The sequence below is a fragment of the Leptidea sinapis genome, chromosome 21 (genome assembly GCF_905404315.1).
Source record: "Leptidea sinapis chromosome 21, ilLepSina1.1, whole genome shotgun sequence".
Taxonomy (NCBI): domain Eukaryota; kingdom Metazoa; phylum Arthropoda; class Insecta; order Lepidoptera; family Pieridae; genus Leptidea; species Leptidea sinapis.
In genome coordinates this window covers 8,913,479-8,933,930 of record NC_066285.1, presented here as the reverse complement: position 1 = coordinate 8,933,930, position 20,452 = coordinate 8,913,479, and the positions used below count along the sequence as shown (strand labels likewise).

Sequence of the window (20,452 nt, the reverse complement as noted above, 5' to 3'; positions counted from 1 at the left end):
CATGTGCGGTGTTTCCACGACGACACAACATCGGTATACATTTAAAGAAAAGCGCGAACACTTTTCTAAAAGGTCGGCAACGGTCTATTTTTTCCTCTGGTGTTGCAGAAGGTTGTTGATCACTTAGAAGAAAATTAAAATAAGATAGATCATACATCAATTGTTTTAAATTGTACCTAATAGTGTTGACAAACGGAAAAAAAATCAAAATCTCCTCTAAGAAAAAAAAAATACAAATAAACCTTTCGAGTGTCCAGTTTATACCTTCAGGTATACCTATAGGTACCTACCTACTTGGAACTTACCTAGTGCTAACTAAAACTTACCGCGTGTTGGTAAAGATCCGTAAAATTGAAAAGCGTTAACAATACTGCTTGAACACTGCGGTCAAGATTACTCAATCCCTTTATGTTAAACTCCACATCTTTTAAACCAGCATTATTCGATGTCCATAATTGCGATACAATAGTAATGTTATCCATTTTTGAAAATTCCCGCAACTTCTTTGAAACGAATTCAACCCTTATCATGATATACATAAGAATGAATATCATAAGAATTATTTCAACCCCAAAAGTAATACCGGGAATAAGTAGAAATATGGCATACGGGCAGAACCCACCCATAACTTGGAAATTGAAAACATAATGCCAGAGAGATATAGCGATAATTAAGAGTATTGTTAATAACGTGGATATATTGGATAACCTCTTATTTTGGTGCTCAAAGTTTGCCCCAATCTCTTTGTCCAATTTCTGAAGATCATGAAAAAATTTAATATTTTTATCACTTTTACTAAAATGGTTTCTTACATAAAAAAACACATCGATTACTATGTGGATTGAAAAGGCAGTTTGAACGTAGACATTATCGTCAAACAAATCTTCTCTAATCTGGCAACACGTTAGAAAACCAAAAAGAGAGATTGCTATACAAGACCACAGAACAACACAAGAAAAATAGTAAAGTTTAGAAGGAGTTGTGACAGATCCGTATTCAAATTTTACACGTGCAAATCCATATAAGCTTTGTAGATATATAATTGGTTTAAAGATGCGAAGAAAATCTCTGTCAAATGTATCATTTAATGTATTTTTTAAATTCATATTCATTGTAATAAAACTAATACGACTGTTAACTTAAACACGAACCATCTAAAACTATTTAAGTATAATTACTATTCAGTTATCTTTTTAATAAAGAAAGTGCTCGAAATTCGATTGGTCCTTTGGGATATGTAGGTCGATAATGTTTATGGAAAACAATATCAAATAAATTAATAGACCAATTACCTACGATATTTTTATATCTATTCTACGATCCTTCCTAATCCAATAAAAAAGAAAGATTTTATTTGTCTATGTTTTATTAGTTTGTAAAGTAAAAATTTGCTACTTGTAACTTGTTTGTATACTCACGAATAATCTTTATATATATATTTCTTGTGTGCGTGTGTATGTCACTGAACTCCTCCTAGACGGCTGGACAGATTCTAATGAAACTTTTTGTGTGTATTCAGGTGGATTCGAGAATGGTTTAGATTCACAATTGAACTACCTCCTAAACGGGTGGACCAATTTTGATGATTTTTTTGTGTGTTACAGTGAATTTAAGGTTGGTGTGTGTCTTCGGGTGAATTCGAGAATGGTTTATATTCACAATTGAACTACCTCCTAAACGGCTGGACCGATTTTGATGATATTTTTTGTGTGTTCCAGTGAATTTGAGATTGGTCCATATAATATAATTCTCCTGCTCATGTGTATGTTAGTGAACTCCTTCTAACGGCCGGACCGTTTTTTTTTAATTTAAGACGTGTACAGGACAACGTCTGTCGGGGCCACTAGTCATATATATATTACGCGTATTTTATTAAATCGAAGCTCTGGGTAAAACGAGAATAAAAATTTAAAATCTATCTCCAATTATTTAATATTTAACATATTCTTCAACTACACAATAATAACACTTAATAAAACCTTACTGACAATACTAATAACAACCATTTATCAAAATATGTTTAAAAAACATTTAAATAAGTAACAAAAAAATGTACACTTACATTGTTAATTCTGATACAAGAACATCAATAAAATATTTATTGCCTCAAGGTTAAATGTAAAAATTAGTAGAAAAATTCGTTGTATTTCAAATGTAATATTCATATGTATTATGCTTACATAATTGCTGTAGGCACATGTATTTATTGCTAAGATTGCAGTTGTTGATCTATTTATTAGTTCACTACTACCCATAAAGGCTCAGTAAGCGAAACGTAGATTTTCAGGGTAGCCCAGTTTGTCCAAGGCTGGGTTGCAGGCAAAGTTGATCATGGGCGGTGGTCCACACATTAAAGTGATGACGTCATCACCCGGTGGGAAGAGATGGCTGCTAATCATCTCGTCGTCGATGAATCCTTTGCTGTATTTCCAGCCTGGTGATAATAAATGATTGTGTAAGAAGGAAGCCGTGATCCAAATTAACTAAAGGCTTAACAGATCTTTTAAAAGAATTTAATATGTCAAATGTAGATTTTGGGACATTACAATTGTCATTAAAGGAATACATGTCGTCTAAGCTTGGGTTCAGTTAACCCGCGAAAATGGCATTTGCCACAGTAGTATATTAGAAATGACATCAAAAAGAATTCGGAAGGAATCAATTTTGAGAAAATAAATGCCTATTATGCCTTTTAGATACTTAAGTAGAGGTTTTCCCAACACTTTAGGCAAAACTCACTCGAACGTATTTATCTATAGCGGTACATATACGTTCGACACGGGCATGGCTGAGACACTAGCCGAGCTATGCGGGTCAACGACCCCACCCCGGAAGGACCGCGTAATATTTTATAAAAACGGTTGCGCAAGAGTACGAAATGCTGTGATATTTTTATGCATTTTGAAGTGAAACTACTTTAGGCGCATGAGGGTCATTTTTTTTTACAAATTAAACGAAAAAGAACGTCACGGATATTTGAGACGTTGTTGTTCAAGGGAGAGAGCGATTGACACCGATTGAGGGAGAGTATTTTTTACTCTCGGGCTTCCTTACTAGCCTTGTGTCGTGCAGTTTTTTTTTAATTCCAAGATGGCCGCCGCGCAAAATTATGATCACAACATTATGGGTATCGTGTCCGAGGTTCTCGAGGGTGCAGAGAACGATTGTGTGATCATTTTTGAAATCCAAGATGGCTGCCGCACAAAATTATGATAACAACAATATGGGTATCGTATCCGAGGTTCTTGAGGGTGCAGAGAACGATTTTGTGATCATTTAAGAAATACAAGATGGCCGCCGCTCAAAATTATGATTACAACACTATGGGTATCGTATCCGTGGTTCTCGAGGGTGCAGACAACGATTTTGTGAACATTTTTGAAATGCAAGATGGCCGCCGCTCAAAATTATGATTACAACATTATGGGTATGGTATCCGAGGTTCTCGAGGGTGCAGAGAACGATTTTGTGATCATTTTTAAAATCCAAGATGGCCGCCGCACAAAATTATGATAACAACAATATGGATATGGTATCCGAGGTTCTCGAGGGTGTCGAGGACGACTTTATAGCGGTGGCCATCTTGGATTCCAAATATGATCCCAAAATCGTTCTCTGCACCCTCGAGAACCTCGGACACGATATCCAAATTGCTGAAACCATAATTATGAGCGGCGGCCATCTTTGAATTCAAAAATGATCACAGAATCGTTCTCTGCACCCTGGAGAACCTCGGACACGATATCCATATTGCTGAAATCATAATTAAATGCGGCGGCCATCTTGGATTTAAAAAACGATCACACAATCGTTCTCTGCACCCTCGAGAACCCCGGACACGATATCCATATTGCTGAAATCATAATTTTGTGCGGCGGCCATCTTGGATTTCAAAAATGATCACAAAATCGTTCTCTGCATCCTCGAGAACCTCGGACACGATATCCATATTGCTGAAATCATAATTTTGTGCGGCGGCCATCTTGGATTTCAAAAATGATCACAAAATTGTTCTCTGCACCCTCGAGAACCTCGGACACGATATCCATATTGCTGAAATCATAATTTTGTGCGGCGGCCATCTTGGATTTCAAAAATGATCACAAAATCGTTCTCTGCACCCTCGAGAACCTCGGACACGATATCCATATTGCTGAAATCATAATTTTGTGCGGCGGCCATCTTGGATTTCAAAAATGATCACACAATCGTTCTCTGCAACCTCGAGAACCTCGGACACGATATCCGTATTGCTGAAATCATAATTTTGTGCGGCGGCCATCTTTTATTTATCTAACTTCCCTAAAGTACATACATACATACAAAATCCCGCGTGGCATAATATTCAAAATAATATTACGTAAATTTTATTTTAGTACTTTCCGACTTCCATTTACCTATATATTTCAACAAATACGCTGTCGCATCATCATTATTTTTTTACTATGATTCCCGCTTTGTACTTGTTTGCTAAAATCTTACGTAATGTGAGCCCGAGAGAGACGAACACAGTACCTTCCTTGACGGTGGTCACGTGCGTACTTCTGGCATGAGCGAGCATGCAACCAAGGCGACGCGTTTGGTTTATTACGAAAAAAATGAATATAAAATAATTCACAAAGCGTATTGATAAATCCCACAATGAAAACTTATAGATACTAATAAACTATCGAATAAAATAAGTTTTGTGTTTATAGCTATCATAGTTTTATGATAATATAAACAATTCAAATAAAAAAGACTATTTTTCAAAAAATAAATCTATCGAGATTTAGAGAGTAATCGTGTTTTCGAAACAGCGATAATTTTGATAAAGAAATGAAGATAAACATGTCAAAAAATTGGAACCGTAGTATTTGTAGAAGTATTTTAAGTAGATTTTTAAAAATGTTACTTTTTAGGACTATAGCGCCTTAAGTTAATAACCAAAAGTATGTACCGTACATATTATGTAAAATGTACTTAATATAAAAAGAATGTTATGTATTTTTTTTATACTGTAAATGTAACGGGTTTTAGTACAAGAGCGATTCGCTTACATTATCTGTGAACGGATAATAATATTGGATCATATGGATTGGAGATCTTTAACTACTTTTCAACGGGCATTGAAAGAGAAACTGATTGTGAAGTTAACGCGAGATACCCCGCTTCCGTCTGTCAGCCAGCTGTATTTCTCAATTCGATAAATTTCCAAAATGGCCGCCATTCAATTTAAAAAGTTTCTTTTACAATGTTGTATAGTGCTAAGACAGCCTTCGACCACTTTTTCAAGCATGATTGTCTTTTGCTTACATCTTTTAATGTGATTATAATTTTAAATAAATAAAATATATGACCCACAAACCTTCTTCTGGTCTATCCACTGTGTACCACAGCTTGAACTGTTCCGGGTGTTCTCGCTGGAACGTCTCCAGCTCGTCTCTGAGCAGTATGTCTTGCTCCGTCTGATTCGCGAACAGTAACCGCAACTCGGTCGAGTCGTTGCTGTCGTTGCAAATGTGTCTAACCAGTTGTAACATCGGCGCGATTCCCGTGCCACCTGTAAAACATTAAAGAACAATTAAATAAAAATATATTACCCAAAGGTCAGTTTTATGTATCAAAATTAAATCATGAAAGTATCTTGTAGTAAAATAAAGTATTTTTATCATAAGAAATACGAATTCAATAGTAATTTGTTATAAAACTTTTTTCAAGATTAAGATCATTCAGTTTAAGTTATAAGTATGTCACGTGACAGAAAACGCCGACCAGCATTTTGTGACGTCAATATAGAAGAAACAATTTGATTTTATGAACACACCAACGAAATATCATTTTAATTTTTAGAAAAATAATATGGATTGCACTGACGTTTCTTTATGTTATAAAGACGTCAAGATCTTGGCGGATGCCTTTTTGACGCGACTATTTATCATTTAAGTTTTAAAAAAAATCTTAGCATAAAGTGGAATTAATTTGAGGAAATAAAAATACCAGTTGGCTATCAAATCTTTACGATCATTTTAGAATATATTGTTTAAATAGCCTATTTATATCAGACGATAAACGGGATCCCTAAACCGAGGCAAAAATGTGCAAAGCACACTAAACGGCTCTTATATTTCATCTGTACAAACTCACCTTCATTAATAAAAACATTAAAATATTTATACAGCCAGAAATAGTAGTCAATTTTTGAATAATATAATATTTCTATAATATAATAACCACCGTCATAGAATATTAATCATATTGACAAAAAAATATATCTCATAATTTATGTTTACAAAAAAACCATACAATGGTAATTCGCTTTTGCAGTTAGAATAAGTTTTTGTGTGTACATGGAAAACGTAAAATAATTATTAGAATTTTAATGCTAGATAATAAAGTAATTATGAAATATATAGGTATTATCTATTCACACATGCCATTTACACGTATAAATTGGGACAGATTAACAAAATAATAAGTATTTTTATAGACAAAGAGTACATACAAGCTTGCGTGTCAGGGCTAGTTTACACAAACCGAATGAAGTTGTGAAATGATCAGTACATCCATTCGCTTTCACAGTTATACGTGAGTGACCCCCACGCGTTGGAACAAAAAAATGGCTACGATCTGTGGAGTTGGTATTGTAATCAATGTGTGGTGAGGTAGTAAGGTCACATGAGTAAATAAAACATTACTCATGTAGTAAGGTTTCATATTGGATTCAAACTTGGACTCAACATTGAACCAAATCCTTTATGTAATAAACAAAAACAATTAATAATTTTGTTTGGCTGTTTCGAATGGTATTGACGCAAGCGGTATCGTAGGGAGAGAACGGTTAGCCTGGACATATAGAAAGCTTTAGATCAGATGTGGCACAAAGATTTCTATCTAATATATCTCCTATGAGCGTCCCGATAAATTCTGTTAGTAGTTCATTAGCTTTGTAGTTGAGCGGAGTGTTAAGGTTGTTATTGAAAATACCTTCTCCGATTTATAGCTTATAAACGCTGGAGTTCCGCAAGGATGTGTACTATTCCCTACACAGTTCCTTCTGTACATCAATGATATTCTACAAAACAGCACGATGTATGTTACTAAAACCAGCCGTTGCCAGCATCTCTTGCGATAGCGCTGACGAATACTATAGCAATATTTTGGCATACTTGGTGTCGATTTAGCGAGTGACGTTCAATTTCGTGGTCACTGTTGAAAGAGAAGGTTCGCTTGGTGCGCTCATCAGCAAGGCAAGACAGTACTTCCAGTATGGCTGGCTTTTACCTGTCATGAGGTGAGCCACCTGCTCAAATCAAATGAAAATTGTTAAATTGTATTTTGAATTGATTGAAGGTGAAGCATTCATATTTCATAATCCTCTAAATTACCAGGGATGCTTATTTGCACAAGATGTTAGCTAGCGGCTAGGTGGAAAGCACAGCGGCGTTTTTTTCTGCTGTGAAGCAAAATTTGCCAACGTTATTGTGATTCGGTTTTGGATGGCGCCGTAGCTAGTGAAATTACTGAACTAATGAGATAACATTTATGTGCAATTATTGGCCAATTGCGATATCGCACAAAATTTTGGCTTCAATAAATAAAGCCGCAATACATTGAAATGGGCTTAACGTCTTGCTAGTTTCGTCACTCTCTTTCATAAAAAAAAAATATTATCTACTCAGTCATATACTCCATATCAAGTCACACACACCTTATCAATAATTGTTGTACTATGCCTGCATTCTTATCCTTTCGTGATTAGATACTAATTACATAATCTACAGGTATATGTCTTGCTTAGTCATACTAACAGACCACATTCTTATTGTAAAGTGAGTAGTGCAATTAACTACAATTGAATATAACAAAAATTGTCGATAATTGATGATTGTCTTTTTATACGCTTTATATTAGCTTCACCTGTATATTTGTATGTATGTTTGTAACCGACTTCTTTGGGCGCGATTTTGACCCACTTTAAACGGCTAGATTTCGTTCAAACTTTGTAGATTTATCGAGGACCGATGACATTACACTAATTTGACTAAAAAATGAAAAATAAATAATAGTTAAAAAAAACTAAAAAGCACGCTTTATATAAAATTCAACCAAAAAATAGAAAATAAATTTAAATTGAAAATAGTATAAAAAAAATATATTTTATTGTAAAAAAAAGTGTGGGGTGCTTTTTATGATATTATTAAAATAATAATTCTTCTACACCCCACGCTTTTTTTTACAATAAATTATATTTTTTTACACTATTTTCAATTTAAATTTTTTTCCAAGGAAAAGTGCAATGTATGCTCGCTGTCACCAAGCCTGACTAAACATAATCTGCAAAGGGTATTCGAATTATATCAAACATAGAGAAGTGGAGAGATAAAGCGAAGCTTCCATGCTACATGACCAACATAACATAATTTACAAGAGGTAGTGTCCACATTATGTAAAACTGTATTTTGCCAGCACACCCGTGGAGGAGCACCACTCCCCCATTTAAAACATATGTAAAATAGTTGTGTTTCGTTTATTCTGTGAGCTATGCGGAGGCATAGCCTACATAGTAGGTATACCTATATATCAGATCATATCAAAATTCCATTCAGACATGGAGTCTGTTATTTTATGAATTTTTCTTACTATTGAAAAGGATGGCCTTTTCAATAGTAAGAAAAATTCATAAAATAAAACCATTTAACCAACAAACAAAACGGACAAATACTCTTCCACAAGTATTAAAACTCAAATTGCAGTGGGTAGGTCATGTGGACAGACATCAACTTAATGGTTAGCACAAAGAGGTATTCTTAGATCCCACTTTAAAATGAACCATACATATTACATTTAAGGTGTACAATAAATAATGAATTATCATTATTATTATATCATTTATATTTATACCACATGGATATTTAGCTGTTATTTAAAATCCTCATGTTGTCACAGCAATACCAGCTCTAGTCATTATTTCAATTGTGTGTTGATTACAGTGATTGAGTGCAGTGGTTGGGTCAAAATTTTTTTTAATTATCTTTAAATGTTAAATGTGCTATCACATTTTTTTATCAGATGACCTTTAAAGATATGTTCCAAAATTATACAATAGTCTATTTCATTTAAATAAACTATTTAAGCATAAATTGAAGAACTTCCGTAATTATTTTTTCATATTTTCAGCGGTCCTAATTTGAGTTTTAATTTAATAATATTAAAACCTAATGTGGAAGTGGTCTGTAAACTGCTGTTTATGCAAAACCAGGTCAAGGCAGTACAATTTTCCCCTTAAGTCATTGGAAACTTTAAATGACAATGCAAAACATAAAAGTTAATTTTAAGAATAAGGCAAAAATACAATAGTAGCTAAAATGAAATCTATTACCTATGCTTGAAGGTCAGGGACTGAGTAAACATAATATTCCTTCCTTCATATGTTTATGATTATATATATATATATGAATATATGAATAAACATAACATCTTGTACCAGGGGTGTGCAGATCATATGGGGCAATTAGACAGAAGCTACCTAAATAAATATGTGCTATATAGCACTAGTGTTAAAGTTAATTTACTACCTACTGTAGGCAGTCTATAGATTTCATGTATGAAGCAAGCAGTGTTTCATACAACTTATGTCGTATTGCCGGACTAAAGCGCAACTACAACTATTTAGATCTACAGTGAGTTCCTTGCCAGAAAACCAATGCACACTCTTGTCTTGTACCCATATTCATTATCATATTATAGAAAAATGTATATACCTGCAATCATATTCATTTTCTTAACAACAGTTTTGACTGGTGGATCCTTCCTCAACTTCTTGATGAGGAATGTACCGTTGCCTGCATATTGCAGTCTTCCCGATGGACCTCTAACATCTATTGTGTCACCTAACTTCAAACTTTCCAAGTGTTGAGACATTTTCCCACCATCTGGGAATTTTGGATGGACATTTTTGAAGTATACCTAAAATAAGACGTTTATATAACATTAATAAATAACAAAAATAATTATACACACAAAAAATAAACCACTATTATTCAAAATATTCGATTTTTATCCACTAATAAGATCAAATCACAAATTATATCAGTTTATTAAGCTGTCTAAATAAATTTCTGCCAATATGATAATAGATTTAACTTAATATTGAAAGAAATAAGATTACTTACTTTGATAACCAAATCCACATATCCCTTTTCTTCATCACTTGATACAGGGGTGTATGCTCTGATTACCAGGTCATCATTTAATTTAACGGATAAGTGTATATGCTGTCCGATTGGTAAGCCTGGTAAAATAATATTTTAACATAATAAAATAAGGATAATACCCTACATTTTTAAATCATTCTTCTTAACATACTGTTATAGAGTTTGCGTTTAATTATATTTATTAAAGTAATCTATATTTATAAAAATGAATTGCTGTTTGTTAGTTTTGCTAAAATCGGTTGGACCGATTTGGCAAATTTAGGGCTTGAATTATTTGTGGAAGTCCAGAGAAGGCTTAAAAGGTGAATAAATAGGAAAATGCTGCTAAATTAAATAAAAACAACAAATTTGTTTTTCCTTTGATGTGTCCATACATAATTTCTATGAGAGAATTTATTGACGCATGGTTTGCCAGTTCTGCTGTGAAACAATTTCATTACGACAGCAGGGTGCATATTTTACGAAGTAATTTTTGATGTTATGATATATTATTGACAAACTCATATAAAAACATTATTTTATTTATTATATACAGAACAAGGTCTGTCGGGTCAGCTAGTATATAATATATATGTATTAGAGTGAATACAAAGTATTTTATTTTTTAATGGGAGAAATATTTTGCATACAACAAATGTCATAGCCGCAATTATACTTAGTGAAGGGATGGTTAAAGTGAATTTATATTCTATTAGTACTTAAGAAAAATCAGCTGTGGTTGCTCTTTTACTATTGCTTTATAACTTAAATTATATCCAAATAATAAGTGTCTGTCTCTAGAATATTACACAAGAGATAGTATTATATAAATTAAGAAGTAATTTAATGTTTAGTAATTATAAAATTAGGTGGGCCACAAAAAAACAGCATTTAAATAATTTAGTCAGCATACAAAGATTTTGTTTGCAATAAAAATCATCAGGCAGCAATCCCTGTTCCGCAAATAATTTTGATAATGGTCAAACATTACATACTCAGCTTTCAATAACATTAGTTTGCATAATAAACATTCAGTCCGCAAAATAACTACTTGGTCAGGGGATTTCAATGATCAGCAGATAAGCAATTAAAAGAAATGATTGGATAAAAGGGAGATGTGACTGTCCAGTCCATAATTTATAAAAAATCATTAGGTTAGTTTATGTTTGAACAGTTAATACAACACAAGAAACATAAATTGCTGATTGATTACAAAATGTTTGCTGGCCAAGAGTTGCTGATCAATTAGTTATTTTGCGGACTGAATGTTTATTATGCAAACTAATGTTATTCTAAGCTGACTATTTAATTTTTGACCATTATCAAAATTATTTGCGGAACAGGGATTGATGCCTGATGTTTTTATTGCAAACAACGTCTTTGTATGCTGACCAAATTATTTAAATGCTGTTTTTTGTGGCTCACGTAATTTTATAATTGCTAAGCATTCAATTACTTCTCAATTTATATAAGACTACTAGCTGACCCAGCAAACGTTGTATTGCCGATATTAAAATCGCGATACAAAAGTAACTGTTGATCGTAGATGGGTGAAAATTTGAAGTTGTATGTATTTTTTAATGCTGACTCATAATCAAGCAAATTTAAAAAAAATGTCAAAAAAAATAAAAAAATAAAAAATACGTTTGGACCACCTTTAACATTTAGGGGTATGAAAATTAGATGTTGGCCGATTCTCAGACCTACTCAATATGCTCACAAAATTTCATGAGAATCGGTCAAGCCGTTTTGGAGGAGTACGGGAACGAACATTGTGACACGAGAATTTTATATATAAGATCTTTAGTGTAATATCCTAGAGACAGCCTAGGTAATGTTAGAACAGTTAATACAACACATGAGACATAAATTGCTGATTGATTATGAAATGTTTGATGGCTATGAGTTGATGATCAATTAGCTATTTCTGCTCACGAAAATACCATTTAAATAACACTCATATAAATTATTCATACAGTAGTAAAAAAAGTGTGTGTGTACTAAAGTGTGTACACAAGAAGTCAGGATGTTGAAAATGGATGGTGGTGTGAAAAAATTCACTCTGATAATTATTCCGTAACACCAAAAGAAGAAGTGATTTCTAAATATAAAAATGATAATTATTACCCAGTACATGTTCCGGTGTTGGTAATCCAAATCTAAACCTCCTAGTGTCATGGCTTATTTCTTCCCGTTCTATAAGAGGCAGCTGATATTTTGTATTTGGATCAACTAAAGTGACAGGATTCTTTTTCTTCTGTTCTGCTTTTGGTTTTTTACCCCATAGGCAGTTTGCTGCAACTGTAGTGATAACCACAATAGCACCAACTCCAGCAAATATTGGCAGTACCTTAAAATTTATCACAGTTATAACTTGAATAATACTTATTACTGTTTGAGTGAATTTACTTAGCCCAAAATATACAAAATAAAGAATTTATTTGATTTAAAATTACTTAAAAGTTGGGAGTTAACTTAGTTCAAAAACTCTTTCTTTTAATTACAAACTTATTCTTCTACAACAAATATATTAACTTTATTGGAAAACTATGGCACAACCAATGCACACTCTATTTTGCACACAATTAACATCATAAACTATAACATTCAATGATAAAATATATCTCACATACAGGTAGATTCTTTAAAATATCTTGTAATACTAATTCCAAGTTACTCATTCTGGAAGTTTGACTAACACTAGTTAATAAGGATACACACAATTTAATTAGCAACTTTTTATCAAAGATGATGGGTAATTATGTATAGGAAACCTTGAACCCTGTTATCTATTCACAACAATAATCTTTAGTGCACACAGGGGAGATAAATAATTCCCCACTGTAAGTAAAGTTGTTTCAATATTCACTATTGTGCCTACTTATGCGTTAATTGAACCGAAAAGTTACAATAGACTGAACTGAAACTCTAATGAGTATCCGGTCAGGTCGACTTACTAACCAATGTCATTTTGATACAACACGACACGAGTAACTCATGCAATAAGTACGTCTGTAAGAAATACTTACAATTTATTTATCAGCTCTAAAATAATATTTTTGAGATAATGGGAAAATCAATAGATTAAATACTGATATGACTTGACTTCAATAATCTACTCAGTACACAAATAATAATTTAAAGAGTAAAGACTATAAAGGACTATTTTGCAAAGGTAAATTAAATTGTAAAAAGTAAGGTAAATTGCCTAGAAGATTAGAAATTCATATGTATTTTAATTATATACTTATTAAGCACCTACAAAACTTACTAAATTAAGATACAATTTAGTATCAATACTCATTTTGTGAGGTGTCTGCCTATTGGTATTGGGTTTAAATTTTATAATAATAATTATTATCTCATAATCCTATTACGTCATAACTCAAACCACCAACATAACCTCAACATAACCAATAATTGAATACAATTATTAGTTATTACAAACGCACTAAAATTCAACTTTAAATTCTATCAGCAATTTTAGGTATTCAAAATTCTTTCTAAAGTCTAAACTTCGAGTCAAAGTCATACTTCATTCATCAATTCAACCATACAGTCCGTTCACAGTTATTTTACCTCTGACAGAAGTCATTATATGTTTTCTTTATGTTGGTGTTCCTGTCGAGTCGTTCTGTGAGGTTCCTAGCGTTTTTCATATTTATGATATTTCATCTGTTAGCATGCCGATAAAAATTCAAAGTAGCGGAAGAAAAATTATACTATCGGTGCGTGATTTCTGTGAAAGAGAAACTAATGCTCCTTTAATTCCATTTGGAAATGTTCGTCAACGAGTTGCCGCCATGACGGGTATGTAAATTTGGGTTACCCATCTTTAGTATTTTTCCCAATTTTAGTGGAAACTTGATGTCCTAGCGTTACCGCCATCAGTACATAATTTCTGTCGCGTTTGATTTTCTCACCATAAATGTTAGACTGCTTGTTGTAGTTCTTGCGAGTACTCTCTACATATATACACAGCTATTTTTAATTTAAAATAAAATAGGCTTTATAAAATAAAACTTGTTTCCTGTTTCAGGAATATCTGAAAAAACCGTAAGCACCATAACTAAAGAAGGCGAAGTTGCTGCATCCACTTTTCAAAAAATTTCTATGGCATTAAAAAAACGCATCCAAGAAAAAAAAATTTGGATGATTTTGATCTGTGTGCAGTTTGAAATAAAATACTTGAAATGTATACCGTCAGAAAGGAGGTACCGACTTTGGGGAAACTCTTAGCAGAGTTAAAAATTGATATAAATTTTCGTGGAGTTCGTACTACATTATGGAAAATTATACCTACCTACGAAAAAATGCTGTGCGAAACTCTATTTCACTATTTCGCGTAAGAAAGTGAAATTTCGTGAAAAACGTTTGACAGCTATGAATGACAGGTAGCCTAAAACGCAAATAGATTACTTTATTTCCGACTAGCTGACCCGGCAAACGTTGTTTTGCCATATAAATTGTATTGATCTTTTCCTTGCTAGTTGATAAGAGATGGCGCTAGTTATATTCATTAGTAACAATCACGCTTCTTTTATATTTTGTATAATTCACACTATAGTTTTATAAATTATAGCCTATTTGTTATTCTGGTGTATAAGCTATATTATTGTAAAGTTTCGTCAAAATCTATTCAGTAGATTTTGCGTTAAAGAAGTTCAAACATACATCCAGACATACAAACTTTCACATTTATAATATTAGTGAGATTTAGATAATTATCCGGATGAATATATTGCGGTTATAACAAATGACAGCTTACAATTAATACACTAAACGTGCTTTTTTAAGGTACAAAGCAGCAACTCATAAATGGGTTGGTAATTCTTTGGTACTAGTTAAATACTTTTGATAAGCTTACACATATTTTTTGAGTTATTTTCATATTGTAATTATTATCATTTCGTATCTTACTGAACACTTTATTTAATTGGAATAACGAACTTCGCTCCTGACGGAAATCTACTGATCACTTAATTGTTTTTTATTTTAAAATAATATTATTAGATAGGCATATTCTTAAAGATATATAAAGGTACAGTCTTACATTAAATAACAAAGTGTACGGAAATTAATATAAGATAGGTATAAATAATATTATAAGATAGGTATATTTTTTATCATCGGAATCCGAATAATAAAACCATTAAAATAACTTGTCGTATTATTTCTTCTCTTCTACCCGATACTATTCATTTACTGCATAAAAACCATTAAGTTCAATCGTTCATGCGTACGATGATCCCCATCTGTACGAATTATACGCTCTTGGTACGAGCTGGTTCTCTTTACGCCACATTTGTTAGGAAGTTAGGAAAAATAGACTATAATAATATATGTATCACACTGATGTAATTATTATTGAAAATTCACCTTTACATAACAAAAATTAAAATTTGGTAAGCAAATTTCTGTAATGACTCCAAATATAAATTTAAATGCGTTCAACCGTCCCGATAACAAAAGATCTTATTACAAACTTTACGTTCAAATCATTGTAAGAAAAAAAAATTCATCAATACTCTAAAATTTTACTTGTCGTTTGAGGGAGTCATAGAAGATAAATATGGCAATATAACGCACAGGTGAGCTAACCTAACGGCTAGAGGTAAAATAACTGTGAACTCACTGTAGTTCATACTTCATACAGGTGACAGCAGACATGGTACAGAGTAGGTACAGCAGGGCACTTCTGTTATATACTGTAATTGCTAAGCTTGTCAGTTGTCATTTGAGACTTGAGTCGTGCTCGTAGCACGAGCACCGTGCAGTTGTAGTGCAAGGCTAGTTGACGTATTCCACTAATGCACGTTGACGTATTCATTGCACTGCTAATGCACTGCAATTGCGCTGTTATTGCACTGCAACTGCACGAATCTACTATCCTGCAATAAAACTGCTAAAAGTAATGTTGCCATATTATGATCAAAATTAATTTCAACCAATGAATGAATGCTTGAAAAGAGATATTAATTAAATTTAATTGGTTACTAAACGCTGAAAAAACTTTAAAGAGGGTTAATTCTAGTACACTCGTATATTGAAAAATATTGTTTTTACATATCCTTTCCGCATCGGACGTGCCCGCGGGCACTGGTAATTCAAAAAACAATGAGAGCGGCTGTCCCCGAGGCACTCTTTTACCTCACCCAGATTTCACCCTTATTAGAGGTGTACAAGATGGTTTATTTTCCTACGCAGTTATGAACGAGTGAAGTCCCATACACATTTCGATCCGTTACCATTCAAGACCACCAATATTCGAAGAAGAATAAGAAAATATATTTATTGACAAAAATGTATACATAAAAATACAAAATTAGCAGCGCTTTCCGCACTAGGCAAGTCTGTATCGCGGAAAACAAGTGAACATAAAAACAAATACAATTAAGTAACAAAACCGGTTCATGAGTGAGCTTTAAATTAAATTTTTAAATGAATTCTGAAAATATTTGATAGTAGTAAAGTACTCCTTTCTAAAATTAATATAATATGTTATAAGTAACTATTATCTATGTGTTTAAGCACGTACAAAATATTTATTTATGATTTGAGTAGTGATCTGACAGAGTATGTGTGAGTGTGCGTTTTGAAAAATCTTAGTGGGTTATTTTAAGCAATAGAGTTGAGATATACTAGGCAAAATGCAATACTAGGTATGACGGTGACTGTGACTCAAAAGTAACAGCGACAAATACCTGTTACAAAATACTAGCTGTTATTTTAATACTATATCTGTGATAATACTGTAGTGAGGCGTATATTTTTCGTTGTTTGGTGTTACTTGTTAGCGCCATCTATACGTATTACATGGTACTTTGTCTTGTGGTTACTTCGAATTTCAAAAGTTCTGTTTAGGTAAAGCCGTACAGACCTATTAATTATTTTTATAGTTTTGATGTAATAAAAATAATCATTATACTTTCGTATTCATTATGTTTCAATACTACCTATGCTTAAACAGTGATCCTTACCTAGTACACAATTAAAATTTTCCTGCACATTATATATATATGTGTGAATAAATACGATTACGAAAAATGATATCAGAGACAGGGTCTTCCATTTGAAATTTATTTCAATATTTTAATTAGGTACCTACCTATCTTATCTTAACAATAGTACGTTAAATAAATGTATGAAAGTGATGTATCTATTGTTTACAAATGTGTCTAATTAAAATATTCAGTAAACAATAAAAGTAAACAGAGTTTTCCTTATCCCACATATTTTTAAAGAATAGTTGAACCATAACTATTTTATTACCTATTGAATTAAAAATAATATAACAGACCTACAAATCACACAATTGTAGCTGTATCAAAATACTGTTAAAAAAATACCTACTAAATACTCCTAATTATTTGTTCAATAACAGGTATTACTCAAATATCAGTTGCTACTAAAATACTAGCTGTTATTAAATACTTGTTCAGTAACAGTTGTTACTAAAATACTAGTTGTTATCAAATACTTGTTCAATAACAGGTTTTACTCAAATAACAGGCGTTACTAAAATACTAGGTGTTATAAAATACTAGTTGTTACAATATACTCCTAATACTTGTCACTGTTATTTTTGATGTCTTGTCAGTCAGGTTCAGGTTGTCACTGGACAACCGGTGATATTTTAATACCTGTTACAAATACCTGTGACGATAAATACATCTCACCCCTATTAAGCAAGTTTTCGTTAGAGTCATAGTCTAGGGAATGTAGTATATCCTTCGTTGTCTTTTTAAATTCTAATTTAGACAAATTAGTCATATTTTGGAGCTTATTTACTTGACTAAATAAATAAGGAAAGCAAATGCAGGAAAACGTTGAGCAAATCTGGTCGATTCGACGTCATAGCTTTACGGACAGCATTTTTGTGTTCACTTTTTCGCGGGCGGCGCAGCGAGCGGACGTTATCAAGAGTGTACACGATTATTGTTCTTTGAGGAGTTATTACCTAATAATCAGTAAGTTGCTATTTTTATAATACTAATAGAGTATATTATTTTTATAATAATAATAGTCTAATACATAGTATTTGTTGGTATATTTATTTGTTGAAAATGCCTCTACTCAAATTTTGTAACGGCTAAAGATGGAGAATGAAGTATCGTTTCCTTTGTCTAATGATTTTTTATTGTTTTTATTTATTAGAATACATTGAAATATCATAACTTTACTTGTAAAACTATCGTAAAATACATTTCTGTAGTTATTTTGTCCCATTATTCTATAGTTTTTCTATAAAATTGATTCTAAATGCGAGGCCTCTCAAAATGGTCGCACACATATAAATTTATCATCTTGAATGTGTGAGTGTCAGAAGAGAGTGGGGCAGAGTGTCTGGATATGGGGTGTTATTCTTTTTCAGATGAAGTATTTTTCCCGATTTAAAAAAGGAGGTTATCATTTTTTTTCTGTGCACAAATAAAACACATTTCATTTTTTTTTACAGAAGCTAACATATTTCCATAAATAATGTCTGACCAAGAGATGTCTGTGCCGCTGTATCGGTGCAGGGCCGGCCACTCCTGATGGGCAGTTAGAGCTGACGGGGAGCCCGCCGACGATGACATCGATAGATTTAGAGGTCGGGGCTGCAAGTGTAAGTAATATCTTTGTATAAGCCTAAACACGTTTGACCTTGCACCATCGCAAGCACTGGCCGCTTCAAATCCCTTGCTAGAGCAAAAAACCTACTCTATACATTTTGTAGTAAGTTATAATAATCTAAATAAACACAACGTATTTGTTATATCACTTTCCATTTATTGTATTTGGTATCAAATTATGTTTCCATAGAACAATAGACCGAGTCATAACGTAGGTATAAACATTGTGTAATTTTAGCTGTGCTAGTGAGTATTCAAATCGCCTTAGCGTTAGCGGTATCAACGATCAATGGTTTGTGGACAGCTATAATTGCTCTCGACAAGTTCGACCTTGCACCGTCGCAAGCACTGGCTACTTCAAATCCCTTGTTAGACCAATAATACCTACTCTATACATTTTGTAGTTATTTATCTCAATAAATAAGTTGTATTTGTTGTATCACTTTCCATTCATTGTATTTGGTAGAATCCGTGAAATGATAAGGCAGTAAATATTTATTGAACACTGGCAATAAGTTTCTTAGCAGTTCTTCTCTTTTTTACTTTGATTTTTAAGGTTCCGTACCCAAATAGTAAAACGGGGCGCTATTACTACGACTCCGCTGTCCGTCTGTCACCAGGCTGTGTCATATGATTCGTGATACTGTCACTAAGATAGCTGTAATTTTCACAGATGATGTGTTTCTATTGCCGCTATAGCAACAAATACTAAAAAAACAGTATAAAATTGATATTAGGGGCCCGTGCAGTAAACATAATTTTTGTTTCTAGATACTTCTTCTCTTTTTTACTTTGATTACTTGTATAGTCTCTGTTTTATAATATCTCTTACATCTTTATCGTTCTCGACCCTCATCATCATGGTTTCTAACTTGTTTTTTTGTTTCAGACATCTGGAGTGGCGGCTAGTTCGTCCTCAACGGCTCAGGGCCGGCGCATTTTGGAGGCTCGTCGTTCGCTGCTGCAGGACGATTATATTGTCCTGCTACTAGCAGATTCGGGCAGCGAAGGCGAGTCGGATGCAGACCAGTCCGACGAGGACACTGAGGAGGCAACTCAAATGCCGACGAGGGCAATAACCCACCGTTTGCGTCACGAAGTAATTGCTAGAACGGAAGGTCTTGAAATAGAGCATGAATTTGATGTGGATGATTTTATTCCAGACGAATGTGTGATGGATGAGTCGGTGGTAGTGCCAGAGGATTTGAATATGTTGGGGGGGCATGAACCTGTTGACGTAGGTGAAGTATTTCAGTGGGCGGAAGACTTCAATAGTTTTACCGGCCAACAAGAAACTTACTTACGTCAACCTGGGCCAGCATTTATTTCTAATGACCCTACAGAGATATTTTTGAGGATTTGGGACGTGGACGTTATGGGTCTCATAGCGTCAGAGACAAATAAATACGCAAGGCTAAATATTGAACAATATAGCAATCGTCCCACTGTTCCCAAGTATTTGGGGCAATGGGCTGATGTCACTATAGACGATTTGTATAAGTATTTCGCCTTGCTGATTGTTTATTCGTCATACAATTAAGTTCTAAAAATTTTTCTTATATTTATATATAAAAATTTATATTTTTAAAATAATTGTACTTACTGGTTATAAATTTCTATAAATATTATTATTTCATTGTTGTATGTCTATTAGTCATATTA

At 33.0% G+C, this 20,452-nt stretch overlaps 1 protein-coding gene and 1 long non-coding RNA gene across 5 annotated transcripts; one reads left to right on the top strand and one right to left on the bottom strand.

Annotated features, from left to right (window-relative positions):
• Window positions 1–1,914: 1,914 nt before the first annotated feature.
• LOC126970660 (NADH-cytochrome b5 reductase 2) lies at window positions 1,915–13,745 on the bottom strand. Of its 4 annotated transcripts, none has more exons than XM_050816746.1 (6): window positions 13,710–13,745; window positions 12,303–12,525; window positions 10,155–10,273; window positions 9,744–9,948; window positions 5,348–5,542; window positions 1,915–2,434 (listed from the first exon to the last, which is right to left on the bottom strand). In XM_050816746.1, the coding sequence occupies exons 1-6, from the start codon at window positions 13,728–13,730 to the stop codon at window positions 2,262–2,264; spliced, it is 936 nt and encodes a 311-aa protein (XP_050672703.1). In that variant the 5' UTR covers window positions 13,731–13,745; the 3' UTR covers window positions 1,915–2,261. The 4 variants fall into 4 exon arrangements, with proteins under 4 accessions (XP_050672703.1, XP_050672700.1, XP_050672704.1 ...); XM_050816743.1 differs by lacking the exon at window positions 13,710–13,745 and adding an exon at window positions 13,447–13,674; XM_050816747.1 differs by lacking the exon at window positions 13,710–13,745 and adding an exon at window positions 13,137–13,268.
• Window positions 13,746–17,837: 4,092 nt separating this feature from the next.
• Window positions 17,838–20,415, top strand: LOC126970686 (uncharacterized). The gene is made up of 3 exons (XR_007730683.1): window positions 17,838–18,145; window positions 18,634–18,783; window positions 19,680–20,415. It is a non-coding gene; the product is annotated as an uncharacterized LOC126970686 (long non-coding RNA).
• Window positions 20,416–20,452: the final 37 nt, after the last annotated feature.